This window comes from Diabrotica virgifera, chromosome 2 (genome assembly GCF_917563875.1).
Source record: "Diabrotica virgifera virgifera chromosome 2, PGI_DIABVI_V3a".
Classification (NCBI taxonomy): domain Eukaryota; kingdom Metazoa; phylum Arthropoda; class Insecta; order Coleoptera; family Chrysomelidae; genus Diabrotica; species Diabrotica virgifera.
Window position 1 is genome coordinate 198,018,782 of NC_065444.1, and position 15,503 is coordinate 198,034,284.

General features: G+C 32.9%; 2 protein-coding genes across 5 annotated transcripts in view; both read left to right on the forward strand.

The window, feature by feature from the left end:
- LOC114328114 (odorant receptor 4-like) overlaps window positions 1-4,557 on the forward strand; it is a 37,618-nt gene extending 33,061 nt beyond the window's left edge. Inside the window, exon 8 of the mRNA XM_050644138.1 lies at window positions 4,370-4,557. Coding sequence (XP_050500095.1) covers window positions 4,370-4,420 — 51 coding nt within the window. The 3' untranslated portion in view covers window positions 4,421-4,557. The remainder of the gene's footprint in view (window positions 1-4,369) is intronic.
- Window positions 4,558-11,561: 7,004 nt separating this feature from the next.
- The window catches only part of LOC114328098 (arginine-glutamic acid dipeptide repeats protein), a 220,902-nt gene continuing 216,960 nt past the window's right edge, over window positions 11,562-15,503 (forward strand). For all 4 annotated transcript variants that reach the window (XM_028276867.2, XM_050644135.1, XM_028276869.2 and 1 more), the window contains exon 1: window positions 11,562-11,784. The gene's annotated coding sequence lies outside the window, so the exon portion shown is untranslated. The remainder of the gene's footprint in view (window positions 11,785-15,503) is intronic.

Below are 15,503 nucleotides of genomic sequence, written 5' to 3' on the forward strand. Positions count from 1 at the left end.
TATTGCAGGAGCGGCAACGCAATAACACACACACTTTTGCAAATTTATAAACGAAAAGTTTTCGTTGAAAACGATGTTGGGTATCTGTAATTTGAAAAAAAATTCAATTTTTCTTTCAATTAGAAGAATGTAATTGCATACTATACTAGAACATTATTTTTAAGTCCAAACAAATTTTGGTAATAACAATTTTCAATCTTGTGAAATATACAGGGTGTTTCATTAATAATTGTCCATATGGTAACTGGAGAAACCTTAGCACAAAATACGAAGATTTAACCTAAAACACTTAAATAAAATGTTATTCCTTACTGAGTTAAAGGGTGTTTTATCTTAAAATTTAAAAATTATTTTTGCTCAGCATTTTAAAACTATTCGACGTATCCTTTTCATACTTGGCAGGAAGTATAGGGACGGTACAAACTACTAAATTATGTTAAACAAACGTTTGTGGCTGTTACCAAAGGCGTACGACGGGGGAAAGTGAATGGTTGGCCCTTTCCAAATTCTACGCCACTGGCGGAATTGCTATTTTAGTTCCATTTTTGGATTTTCCAATACTTTCTATGAAAATAATATACTCTTCATTCGTAACGATAAAGTCATTAGTTTTCGAGATTTTTTAAGTTAAAAATGAAACGACACGGTTATTTTGATTAATGTATTGTGTCGCTTCATTTTTATTTTCAAATATCTCGAAAATTAATCAGTTTATCGTTACGAATGAATCGAGTATATTATTTACATAAAAAGTATTGCAAAATCAAAATATTACACTAAAATAGCAATTTTGTCAGTGGCGTAGAATTTGGGAAGGGTCAACCAGCCACTATCCCCTGTCGTACGCCTCTGGTAGTAGCTAGAAACGTTTATTTATCTTAATTTAGTAGGGTGTACAGTACCTACACTTTCTGCCAAGTATGATAAGGATATGCCAAATAGTTTAAAAATACTGGGTATAAATAATTTTTAAATTTTTATCATATGAATCATACCATAAATTAATCAAAATAACTGTGCCGTTTCATATTTAACTTCAAATATCTCGAAAACTAATGACTTTATCGTTTCCAATGAAGAATATATTATTTACGTAGAAAGTATTGGAAAATCTAAAAATAGCACTAAAATAGTAATTACTCCAGTGGCGTAGAATTTGAGAAGGGTCAACCATTCACCATTCCCTGTCGTACGCCTCTGGTAGTAGCTAGAAACGTTTGTTTATCATAATTTAGTAGTGTGTCTAGTAGTCGCACTTTGTGCCAAGTATGAAAAGGATACGTGCAATAGTTTTAAAATGCTGAGCAAAAATAATTTTTAATATTTTAGATAAAACACCCTCTAACTCAATAAGGAACCACATTTTATTTAAGTGTTTTAGGTTAAATCTTCGTATTTTGTGCTAAGGTTTCTCCAGTTAATATATGGACAATTATTAATGAAACACCCTGTATAAACGTACTTTACTCTTGAGATAAATTCATATTTTTGGCATTCCTCGTATCCTATTAATAAAACTTGATATCAGATGATTGTATCTTGGGGTTCTAGACCACGCAGAACTTTTTATGAGGAATAACTCTTTTTCGTAAAATTAATAAAAAAAAAGTTTTCCATATGGTTCCAACTTACAGGGACATACTGTATATACTCGTACATTAGTATGTATCCATTTGTTGTTAATTTTTAATCATATCCAAATATATTATTATTTATTTTAATTTTCAAAATATATCTTAATTTTATGATATAATAATAAATCCACTTAAGTAAATACTTGATTAATTTTACTTACATGACTGAAACAGTATACCTAGTCATTTACTCAATAATAATCAAAAATTTCGCTTACAAATCCTATACCAATACAGTTAATTTGTGAACCATAAATAGTATAGAATATTTAACTAATATTCTGCATACAAAGCCTACTCGAATTCAGTCGCCTCCATGATTGAATTAGTATAGCTTTTGTAAATTCGCAGCTGGGCATGGCTCACACAATCTGAGTCACTAATTGGCCCCTTATCAAAACGTATTCCCTCTAACTCATAGCTTTGTCGTCGATACAGCTGGTTTTTTTTCCTCTTCTTGATCACTGCACGGATACATTATGTAGTTGTGTATACTAGTCCAACCTGCTTTATTTTTAATCATTCTCTCAATCATTTCTCTCACTGTCACAAAATTCACACCTGCCTCTCTTTTCATTATGTTCCTTTCTACTATCCATCTGTTGCTCTCTAGCATCGTATATGTCACAGTGCCCAGGTGTCCGGGTGTCCGAAGTATCGACATTCATCCGTGTTGGCCTTTCCGAACCCAGAGAGGTAGTCCCTAAAACACTCGTGTTGTCCACTGTGTCACAACTTCCGTGCTGTTCCATTCTTCTTCCCATCTTTCAATTGACCTTTCCCGCCTTTTCTCGGCCATAGTAAGCTCTAGGTCTATTATCTCATATAGCTCTTTTCTTTCCACTGCTAGCAGATGCAACGGAATGCATCCAGTGACGGACCACAAGGCTGTCGCAGTCACAGTCCTGTAGGCGCATGCCACTCGCAGCAGACTTGTTGTGTCCACTCGTATCATGAGCCATATGTAGGCCTGTATCTCTACCACCCCATTCCAGATTTGAATCGCATAGAGGACGATAGACCGTACAACACCATGCAAGGCCCTCTTCCTTTCGGATTCGGGTCTCCCAATGTTTAGGCATCAGCATCACCCTCCCCAACGCAGTGGCACTATTCGCAGCCTTCCGTTTCACTTTTCGCACATGTTCTTCCCACTTTCTAACCACTTTCTTCTATAATATAATAACTTTTTATTTTTTGTTAAAGCTTATAGTTTTTGAATTATTTATGAAAAACCGCTTTACACTGTGCATTTTTTTCATATAAAATTCAAATATTTGATCTTTAATAACTCAAAAGGTATTGATCTATTTTAATAACTTGATATAACAAATTTTGCTTATAATTTGACCCTCTATCGACTTATGGGATTATTTAAAAAAAATTCACACTTGAGAAGGGGTGGCATCCACCCCCAGGGTAAAAACGCTAGTTGGCACCATATCACTTTTGTTTTTTGAGATATCCTCTAACAACTCCACAATTTTCATGCAAATCGATGGAAGTTCAACGAAATCGGAGGTGAAAACCTTCGGTGACTGCACTAATTTTCCATTTTCACTCCTTATTGCTACTTCCTGTATCCACTGAGGTGTCAGCCTGCAAGGGATCATAATTATCAATATACACTGAACGCATTTCACAGGAAAAACTCCATATTACTTATGACGATAATTTTTTGGCTCCTGCTCTTAGTCTATAACATGATAAGAAATAGATATTTGTATAACAAGGGAGGAAAGTTCTACTTTTCCTCCCGAGAATGAAGTTTACTGCCAGACGCGTAGCGGAGGGCAGTAATCATTCAAGGGAGGAAAAGGCACTTTACTCCCATGTTATACATATGGTTTTCCACCTTCCTCAAATAACAAGTCATTTTTTCATTTTTACTTAATTTATTTATGTAACTAACCAACAACATTTATTAGAACTAAAACTAACAAGTAGGTACATTATAACTGTCAACTTTCAAATAAAAGTCAAATTATTTTTACTTTTCCTCCCTAGGCAGGAAAAAAGGTTTGTAAAAGTGACGTCATGGTATTTTATTCATAAAATATAACTTATTGACGCCCTGTACAATATCTATTTTCTATTACGTAAGTATCTATACATTTTAGCGTTTATTTATAAAACACCCTGTATTTTGCAGAATGGTAAAAAACAGTAAATTGTTATTTTGATTTAACAATATTTACATTAATAATTTGACTTATATTTGACAGTTTACAGTTATATTGTACCTACTTGTTAGTTTTAGTTCTAATAAATTTTGTTGGTTAGTTACATAAATAAATTAAGTAGAAATGAAAAAATGACTTGTTATTTGAGGAAGGTGGAAAAACCATATGTATAACATGGGGGTAAAGTGCCTAGTCCTCCCTTGAATGATTAACGCCCTCCGCTACGCGTCGGGCAGTAAACTTCATTCTCGGGAGGAAAAGTAGCACTTTCCTCCCTTGTTATACAAATAGCTATTAATTAATTAGCGTTGATTTACATTACAAACATAGAGGCGCCCATATATATGGGCAGGCGGGGCCGTGCGGTGTGCGGTCACCCTGGGTTTTCGGGTGCTTTATATAATATTGTCATCCAAAGTATACAAAATGTAATGTGCAACATCATCACGTGTGACCCCCACCCCCGTACAAATTTTTATATGGGCGCCCGTGGTTGCAAGCCTTTTTATTTATCAGATTCGAAATCGAAATTAACGACAATGTTGTTTGCAGATTCTGAAAACATCATATTCCTATGTTACATTGTTAAAACAAACTATGTAACTAACGCTAACTGAAAACTTCTTCTGGGTTCATCTTAATGGCAGAAAATAAACACTTTTATAGAATACGCTACTAATCAATTTAGAGTTAGGCACGGCATAGTTTATAATTAAAGCAAATAAAATTATTTTAAATAATATTATCCTTATTTAATTTTTGTCTTTTTATATTTTATTTTCCCCCTTTCCTTTTCTTTTTTCCCATCTAAGAGGTATAACTTAATTCTCGGGCAGATACAGTGATCCAACATTTGTGTACCTAATAGCAATTGCGTGCGATATATACAGGGTGTCCAGAAACTCTACCGACAAACGAAGACAGGAGATTTCTCAGATAATTTTAAGACAATTTAACCCAATTCACCAAGTCCGAAAATGCTTCCTAAGGGAGCTAGAGCTCTTTGAAGATCGTCATGTAATTAGTTTTTCTTAAATACCTCCAAAACGCTTCTATTTAGAAAAACGAATATTGGTATGCATATTTACTATATTCTAGTACTAAAAGGTACTCTTGCTTTAAGTCGGTAGGATACACCGTTTTCTAGAAAAATCGATTTGAAAGTTTTTCGTTTTTGGAATTTGAAAAAAAAAATTAAAAATTTTTTCAGAAAAACGATGTATTTTACTAACTTAAAGCAAGAGTAACTTTTAGTACACGAATACCTCATAATTTAATAATCTAGTGTCAAAAATGCTTAAAAATTAAAGACAAAAAAGTTATGCTATAAAATAACTGTTGACCTACCCAAAATGAACGCCTATGACGGGTACTAGAAATTCGCAATTAATGAAATCGATTCATATCAGGAATATAAATAAATGTACCAGTTTTCGTCTTTCTAAATAGTTTTTTTTTAATTTTTTTTTAATTCAAAAAACGAAAAATTTTCAAATCGATTTTTCTAGAAAACGGTGTATCCTATCGACTTAAAGCAAGAATACCTTTTAGTACTAGAATATCTCACAATTTAATAATTCAGAGTCAAAAATGCTTAAAAATTAAAGACAAAAAAGTTATGCGATAAAATAACCGTTACCCTATTCAAAACGGACGCCTATGATCGGTACCAAAAATTCGCATTGGATGGAATAGATATATCTCTAGAAGATAAATACGCGTATCATATTTTTGTTTTTCAAACAGAAGCGTTCTGGAGGTATTTGAGAAAAACTCCTTACAAAACGCCATCTTCAAAGAGCTCTAGGAAGCATTTTCGGACTAAGTGAATTGGAATTGGGTTAAATTGTCTTAAACTTATTTGAAGAATCTTCTGTCTTCGTTTGTCGGTAGAGTTTCTGGACCTTGTATATATACATATACAGTGATGAGCTCGCTAATAACCGGCAAAATAACGCAAAGGATGGAAAACATAACACGTGTTGAAATAAAAAGAGATGAAACTAGTAGAAGTGGGTAATAATTTATATTACATTATAATACATTACCACTATGGATAGTTTCCACCTTTAGAAGTTAACTTCAGTCATAATTGTGTTCGACGTTCTTCCTAAATCCCCATCATTAATTCAAGTTCTACATAATATATATTCTTCCACGTACGGGTTGTCCAGAAACTCTACCGACAAACGAGGATTCCTCAGATAATTTTAAGACAATATAACCAAATTTGCCTTGTCCGAAAATGCTTCCTAAGGGAGCTAGGGATCTTTTGAAGATGACGTCATTAGTTTTTCTTAGATACCTCCAGAACGCTTCTACTTAGAAAAACGAAAATTGGTACACATATTTATCTTCTAGAGATAAATCGATTCCATCCATTGTGAATTTCTAGTACCTAAGCAGTCATAGGCGTCCGTTTTGGGTGGGGCAACAACGAGTTATTTTATCTTATAACTTTTTTCTCTTCAACGTTTAAGCATTTTTGATACTGGATCATTAAATTATGAGTTATTCTAATACTAAAAGATACTCTTGCCTTAAGTCGGTAGGTACACCGTTTTCTAGAAAAATCGATTTGAAAATTTTTCGTTTCCTGAATTTGAAAAAGAATTTAAAAAAATCGGTGTATTTTACTAACTTAAAGCAAGAGTAACTTTTAGTACTAGAGTACCTCATAATTTAATAATCTAGTGTCAAAAATTCTTAAAAATTAAAGACAAAACAGTTATACGATAAAATAACCGTTGGCCTACCCAAATCGGACGCATATGACCGGTACTAGAAATTCGCAATTATGTAATGAAATCCATTCATCTCTGGAACATAAATAAACGTACCAGAGTTCGTTTTTCTAAATAGTTTTTTTTTAATTTTTTTTTATTATTATTGATAGCCTATTCAAAATACGAAAAATTTTCAAATCGATTTTTTCTATAAAACGGTGTATCTATGGACTTGAAGTAGGACTACCTGTTAATACTATAATGAATAATACCTTACATTTTAATAATCCAGACTCATAAATGCTTACAAATTAAAAACAAAAAAGTTATGCGACAATATAACTGTTGCCCTACCCAAAACGGACGACTATGACCGGTACTAGAAATTTGCAATGAATTGAATCGATTTATCTCTGGAAGATAAATATGTGTACCAATTTTCGTTTTTCTAAATAGAAGCATTTTGGAGATATTTAAGAAAAACTAATTACCCGTCGCAATCTTCAAATAGCTCTAGCTCCTTTAGCAAGCATTTTCGAACAGATGAATTGGGTTAAATTGTCTTAAAATTATCTGAGGAATCACCTGTCTTCGTTTGTCGCTAGAGTTTCCGGTATATTTATTTTTATTTTCCTTATACATATATGAATGTGAGTTGGTGTGTATATGAATAGGATTGTATACGATTAGGTGCGTATGCGTTTTAGATGTATGCGAGATGGGACTCGATGTGATGCCACTCGATGAGTTGGGTACGAACCAAGATAAAGTAATCTAGAGATAAGGATATGGCCCACTTTTTAACTAAGTGACTACAGCGAAAGATGGCGGCACAGCGGTAAACAATGCTGTCAAATTGTTTTTTTTTTCAACATCTCTGAACTCTGAACAGAGACTCATAAAATTGTAAACAGTGGCGTACTGAGCATGGTTCCGCTGGTTCCGCGGAACCAGGGCCCGGGCCCCGCAGGGGGCCGCTCAAAGACGCTTTTTGTTTATTTTTTTTTTCTAATTTGATAGGGACATTTTGAACTACACAAGTAAAAACTAGGAAATATAACTGCTTAATAAATTTTTATTTATGTGTAGTTACTTATAAATAGAGCCTGGCTTATACCGGAATGGGACGTTTCGATGCCGCCGGTTCATCGCCGGCCGTTTCGATGCCGCCGGTTCATCGCCAGTCCATTTCATCGCCGTCATATCTCGCATTTCCTAGAATTCCTAATTAATACTAAAAATAACTAATAATTGTAACTGTCGAAAATTCGGAAATATATCAGATAGCGATTAATTGACTGGCGATGAATCGGCCGGCATCGGCATCGAACTGGCGGCATCGAAACGGCGGCGATGAAACGTCCTAGACCCGGCTTATACCTATGCAAAATGCATGTGCATAGACATGCAACATATTTGTGGGTTGCTTTATATGTGCATATGCCATTCATATTTACTTGATTAAGGGCATATTGCGGCATGTTTTGATGTATTATAAAATATTGCATAAATAAAATAGTTTCCTATGTATATTTAGATAATACTTTCTTGAAATTATTCATAGTAGGTATATTCTTGGGGTATCTACTAAATAACTTTATTACTTTATTCCAAGTATGTATCTACTAAATGACTTTATTACAAGTTTTATTGTTTGGGAAAACCCGTCTGGAACTGTTTATCAGTAGAATAGGGCCAACAGGTAGCTTTCGTTTTTAAATCCTCTTACGGCAAAAGTCCTTTAAATGTCAACAAATGTTTAGCGAGAATTCTGTTCAGAATGAACTGTCCTATATAAAATCGAATTTTTACATAATAATTATAAATTCTATTACAAAACTAGAGAGTCAAAGATACAAAGATGGAAGGAGAACCTCAGAGATAGCATTTAAATAGATAGCAAATAATAATATCAATGATATCAAAGAAAGAATAATAGGCCTTGCAGGGATAATTGAAAAAAAATTAAAGATAAATTTAGTAACGTTTTAAACAGAAATGGAGGCTGTAATATCCCTGTAATAATATTGTTGCTAGACAGGTAAGTTGTCATTGTATACCGGGTGTACCAATCATACTGTGTTTGTTTCTAAAAGTTCGGAACATCCTGCGGAATATTCTTCTTCTTCTTCTTCTTCTTCTTCTTCTTCTTCTTCTTCTTCTTCTTCTTCTTCTTCTTGCAGTACCGTCTCCTATCGGAGGTTATTGGCTACCATCACAGCAATCTTAACTTTGTTGGCTGCAGCTCTGAACAATTGTATTGAACTGCACCCATACCACTCCCTTTAATTTCGCAACCAGGAAATCCTCATACGTCTCACATTTCTCTTTCCCGAGAGTTTTCCTTGGATTATAAGTCTTAGCAGGGAGTACTTTTCCCCTCATTATGTGGCCTAGATATTCCAGTTTTCTCGTTTTTCTTATTTTTGTTTTTTGATTCATTCGCTTATGTTCTATAATAAAAGAGATATGTCCTTTTATATTACAAATGAGGTTTGATAGTTGGTCTTTAATAAAAATATCATTCCAAATCTCCGAGAGCTACTGTTTCTACCTCTTGTGAGGTTCTAGGAGGTGGCAAACGCTGTCGTAGTCTTCTGCCAATTATGTCCCACAAATGTTCGATTGGGTTAAGATTTGGACTATGCGGTGGCCAATTCAAAATCCGAAGATTTACCTGTTGTAAATTTTCGGCTACAGTTCGTGCAGTCAGGTCTTGCAATATCGCGCATTAGCAAAAAAATGGTTACCAATATAAGGAGCCGATAACATGGTAGCTAAGTTCTTCGCTATGTAAGGTGATTGCTTGAACGCACTGATTGCGGGTCAAATTCCTTGTAGCGCGTTCCATTTCCACCAAACAAGAAAAAAAATTAGGGACATAAATAATAAATCTACTAATTTTTACAACAAACCAGACACTTTTTAATTGTTAACAATTTGACATTTATCAAATTGTTAATTTATCATAGCCTACTTTGGGCTTGTTTATTAAACTAAGCAAAAAATAAAGATTTGTTGACGAAAAACATGGCTAGTTTTTAAAATACTCAACTTTTTTATTTTTCAATAAAAACGAATTAATTAAAAAACAAAATGTTAAGAAAACGTGATGCAATAGTTGGGTTTTAATTTTAGTAGTTTATAAATGCCAGAATTAATCTATAGGGTGTTGCGAACTTTGGGAAAAAAACACCATTTTGATTTATGACGATTCACCTGTCTAGCAAAAATATTATTACAGCGATATTGCTAAAGAATAACAGTTTAGAAAAGTTTATTTGAATTCCGTTTAGGAAAGTTTAGGAAATACGAGACATCAAGAAGTCCCAATTTTAAGGTGGTGCGTTAATTTTGCTACTTAGTGTATGATGAATTTTTATATTTAATGTTTATTAAAAACTTTTGATATACAACGTGTGTTTTCATTGGGCGGGGGGTCCGCATCATAACTGGCACCAGGACCCACGGATCTATCAGTACGCTACTGATTGTAAATGACATAACTCCATGGAAATTGTATTTATAGAAAAAATAAAACGGGATAATATCCGAAGGTTGGCTGTATACCATCTAGTTAAATAAAATTAACATGAAGTAAAACTCCCTAGTGTAGTTGGTATATTTAATAAAAATTCTAAAAATTTTTAAAAATCCAAACGGATTACGTTCAAAACGTTTTCGGACTTATCAGTTCATCATCAGTGAACTCTCTGTCCTTGCTAAATAACCACAATGCCAAACACTGGTCAAGATGTATGTTCTAACTACATGGTAAAATTTGTTAAACAATTTGGCTTACATTGGATGCCAACGGATTAGTACTAGGTACATGATGCTCTACTCCATTAATTAAGAGATTTTTTATTATGAATAGGTCTACATTGAACTACGTTTAGTCTAGTTTAGTTTAGAAAAAAAAATCTCTTAATTAATGGAGTAGAGCATCATGTACCATCAGTACTAATCCGTTGGCATCCAATGTAAGCCAAATTGTTTAACAAATTTTACCATGTAGTTAGAACATACATCTTGACCAGTGTTTGGCATTGTGGTTATTTAGCAAGGACAGAGAGTTCACTGATGATGGACTGATAAGTCCGAAAACGTTTTGAACGTAATCCGTTAGGATTTTTAAAAATTTTTAGAATTTTTATTAAATATACCAACTACACTAGGGAGTTTTACTTCATGTTAATTTTATGTATTTATAGACTTTGTCTTTGTTTATAAAGTAATCCATTATGGTTCTCTATATAAAGAAGTATGACCTTTTCCAAATAATTAAAAATCGAGTAAAATGTCTAAGGGCCGGTTGTTCGAACGCTAATCAACAATGATCACTATCAAATATTTAATTACTGTCACCAACTGTCAATGTCAACTTTGATTGGGTTGCTGAAAGCATAATGGATTATAATTATGAGATTAGTTAATCAATTAACATAACAATTATTAACATAATTGATTAACTAATTTCATAATTGTAATCCATAATTATGTTTCCAGCAACCCAAACAAAGTTGACATTGACAGTTGGTGACAGTAATTAAATATTTGATAATAATCATTTTTGATTAGCGTTCGAACAACCGGTCCTAAACTTATCGACAGCCCTGTGATGGCTTCAGCTGACATTTATTTTCATTACATTATTTCCTTAAATAATATGATTTTGATTTATATAGGTATTTTTTTATTTTTTACTATTTTATTCAAGTTGTATTCTGATTTCTGATCTTATAATTATCTTATTAAAGACATGAGGAATTGGCAACACGTTCCGAATTATACAATCAGTAAATTTGGTTAATATTTAGATTAAATTAAATAGACTATGGTATATTTTCTTTATTCTCTTTATTTTATTTTCATTATCATCATTCTTTTAATGCCACTCATGTCACTTTTCAATTTTTTGACATTTACTTAATAAAAACGGCAACAATGTTTTGTTGTTGACAAATGACAAGTACGCAACTCATGTTTATCATTTTCGTGGCCTGTGGATGACAGATGTGGGAAGCCTACTGAAAATGGCTGACCGAGATCGATAAAAGTTCTACCTTGTTTTTAGTAAATGATAACGAAAATTTCTGCAAAAAAATAATTTCACGTTGTGTAAATATTTAGTGAAGATAGTTTAGTATTGTTCTAATTTAAGAATGTGCTTTTTTATGCATTATTTTTAGTGAAAAAGTGAATGTAAACTCTATATTATGTAGTAATTGTTTCATAAAGGTAAGTATTGTTTTTATTCAAAGTTATTGTTTACTAACTTAGAATTATGTATTAAAGAATTGTACAATGGCAGTATAACCCCAAGATAAAGTGGAAATCGTCGCATATGAAGTATTTGCGTTAATTCGTATTTTAATTGAATTGTGTACAATGTAGTGGGGGTGATATCACTGTGTTGACTATTTTCTTTTCATTCACTAATCACTCTTTCTAGTTAATTTCCACCTTTAATTAATCGTTTCGTTTTCCATAATCAAGGTCTAAATTTTTATTGAGCAGTTTTTTTAGGAAATAATGAATAATAATTTGATAACTATCAGCAAATAATATATAACTTTTTACGACTTTTTTGATGGGTCATAAACTAGAAAATACTATGAGTGTAAAATTAGCTTATATATTATTTTATTTTCTCTGCTCTTTGTTGTGGCCTGGTGATTTGCACTTAACTTTTGTAGTAATTGTTTAGATTTAGATATTAAACAGTGGTGTAGATGAAGGAATTATTAAAAGACAGGTGTTACCTATTATGTGACATACATGTTAAATGGATAGTAACTTTAAAATAAAGTTATTGAAAATGGTTTAATAATGGTTGCATTGAGGTAAGATAACAAAAATTTAAAAACAAAGGAAAACATGTTGGATATTGACTATTATTTATAATTTGTCAGATTCGTTTATTCATGTCAACAACACAAGTGTTTAACACATGTCAAATAAAATTACACAAAGATTTGGACGCAATACAAATTAAAAAGATGCACAATACGACTAAGAGTGTTAATAAAAATACTAACATTAAAATCACATTAAATTTGATTACATTAACAATGGACATTGCTTAAAGTCATAAAATCCTAAAACTTAAATGCAAGAAATTCCTCATTACTATAAAAAACATTTTCTAACAAAATATCTTTAATTGTACTCTTAAATTGATTTAATGGAAGACACTTTAAACTATCTGGAAGTTTGTTGAAAAATTTAATAGCCCAGTATCCTGGCCCAGTTTGACACCTCAATCTCCAGTAGGCTGGCACGAGATGGTGTTTATATCGGGTGTCATGTTGGTGTATGTTCTCATGGGTTTCAAAGTGCGCCCCTCCCCTCTTGATAAACATTAGGTTCTCAAGTGGACGGCATTATGCATAACTCAACCAAGCGCCAAAACATAGTTTTGAGATAAATGGCTTCAAAGTTTTTCGTTTCTTGGTTGCTTAATGGTCGCTTAATGGTAAGTGGATTAATGTCGCTTGGTTTAATTTTGTTTTTCTTAGTAACCGTTAACGTGACAATAACAGGGATTTTTTCCAAGATAGTTTTAGCTATGTGTCACCAGAATCCGCTGTTATCTCGATATTAAAGAAATGGTGCTTGGTCGAGTTATGCATAACGCCGTCCAAGTATATATAGAGATGGAACAGTGAGAATTCTTAGGGACCTATATGCTTGCTTACAATCATCCCTATACCAAAGACCAGCAAGAACTCTAACTGCCTTACGCTGCCAACCAAAGACTGTCAACATTTCTACTGAATGACCCCAGACTAAAATGGCATAGGCTAGATGAGACTGAAAAATTGCATGGTATTCTCCTTTTCATGAACATTTTTCAGTGCGTCACAAATTATAGAAAAAAAGGTAAGTCCGTGATAATACACATTTATGACATTTATTCTAACGTGACATTTTAGTTAAATCTGACAGTTGTCAAATTTTATTTTCAATTTGGAATAAAACCAAATCAATTGTGTCTATTGCATTTATAAAATGGTATTTTCTTTCATTTGTATAGTCTTATAAATTGTACAGATTATATTGATAATATTATTATTTTATTTAATAAATAATTCTTTTTTGATTATGGCGCCATCTATCGACAACTAGAATAATCACCGAACTAGAATAATTACCAAAGTATTCAAAGACGTGCCTTTTTTTCTGTCAAATACAATTTAATGCGTTAGAGAGAAATCGAAAAACTGTGACGCACTGAAAGATGATCATGAGAAAAAGAATACGCTGTTATTAAGACTTTATGTGAAACATTAGATGCCAGATTCCTGAGTACAAACAGATTTTTTGCTAGCTTTTTACTTAGACTGTTGATATGTTCACCCCATTGAAGCTTGGGATCTAATAATACACCCAGAAATCTGACACTGCTCATACCATCATTTACATTCTGTGTGTCTCTGAAAGAAAAAACAACTCTGTTGGTTTTTGCTGCATTGAGCAGTAATCGGTTTACGCAAAACCATTCATTGGTCACTGACTGTGCAGACATAGAACCCTCAAGCGACTCCCCAAGTGTATCAGTTGTAAAAGACACTGTGGTGTCATCAGCGAAGAGTGTGTACTTTGCATTTGTGTTAATGCTTGTAAGGTCATTAATATAAATTAGAAAGAGAATGGGTCCCAGAACAGAGCCCTGGGGAACCCCAATATTAACAACACTCTTTCCCGATAACACCCCAGAGACCCTCACAACCTGTGTTCTGTTTTCTAAGTAAGATTGAACTAGTTTTACACTGTAAGGACAGAAGTTGTATTTTTTTGGGTCTTTGCAAGAGCATTCCATGATCTACACAGTCAAATGCCTTGCTCAAGTCACAAAATAGAACAGTATTAAACTGCAACCTATGAAAGGAGTCTACAATATGTGAGACCAAGTCCAGTATGCCAAGTACTGTGGATTTGTCCTTTCTAAAACCGAACTGAGAGTCTGAGAAATAGTTATTATTTTCAAAAAATGTGGTTATTTGTACTGCCATAGCTTTTTCAACAATTTTAGAGATTATTGGAAGCAGCGAAACAGGTCTATAGTTTTCTGGATTCTTAACGTCCCCTTTTTTATAAATTGGTGTAACAATTGCTTTTTTAAGGACTGATGGAAATTTATTTTCTTTAAAGCATAGATTTATTAGTTTAGTGAGTGGGCTTATAATAATATTTTTAATCATTTTAATAAGGTTAACATTAAATCCATATATATCATGGCTATTTTTATTCTTTAAGCTGTTTATTATATCCCTCGTTTGATTAAAGGTAATTTCAAGAAATGAAAAGGTGTTTGTATGATTGACATAATTAATTTTATTAATAAAGTCAATATTTAATTTTGGAATGTCTTTAACTATATTAGTGGCAATTTGGGAAAAATAATCATTGAACTGGTTTGGCGTGGTCTTGTGATCTTCTAATGAAGACCCTGATTTTCCTCGATACAGTGGAACCCCGATAAGTCGGCCCCCGATAACCCGGAAGTCCGGCTAACCCGGACCGATTTTCATCAGACAAAAATTTAACAAATAAACAATTTAACAATTTTATCAAATAAAAATGTATGTAGGTCAAATAATATTTGAGAGATAATGTGTATTTGTGTAATTTGAACACATATAAGTATGTACAACAGTAAAAATGATTCATGCACACGGCGGCAGGCAGAGCGACCGTCTCAGCTTATCGGAAAGAACAGGCACCTGTCTGTATTCCTTTTCCGTTATTTATGTCAAACTGTCTTAGCATTGTTTAAAATAGACGTGACTATTTAAAAATTCTTTTTTAAAACAATGGCCTTAGTCTGTTCTTAAATAACAACATTGTTTTAATCACTTCCGTTCTGTAATCGTGCTTCAGATTGTGTTTGCCTGATTTTTGTCTACGTAATGGTAACAAAACTGTAATGTTAACAAAACGTAAAAATGTTGTGA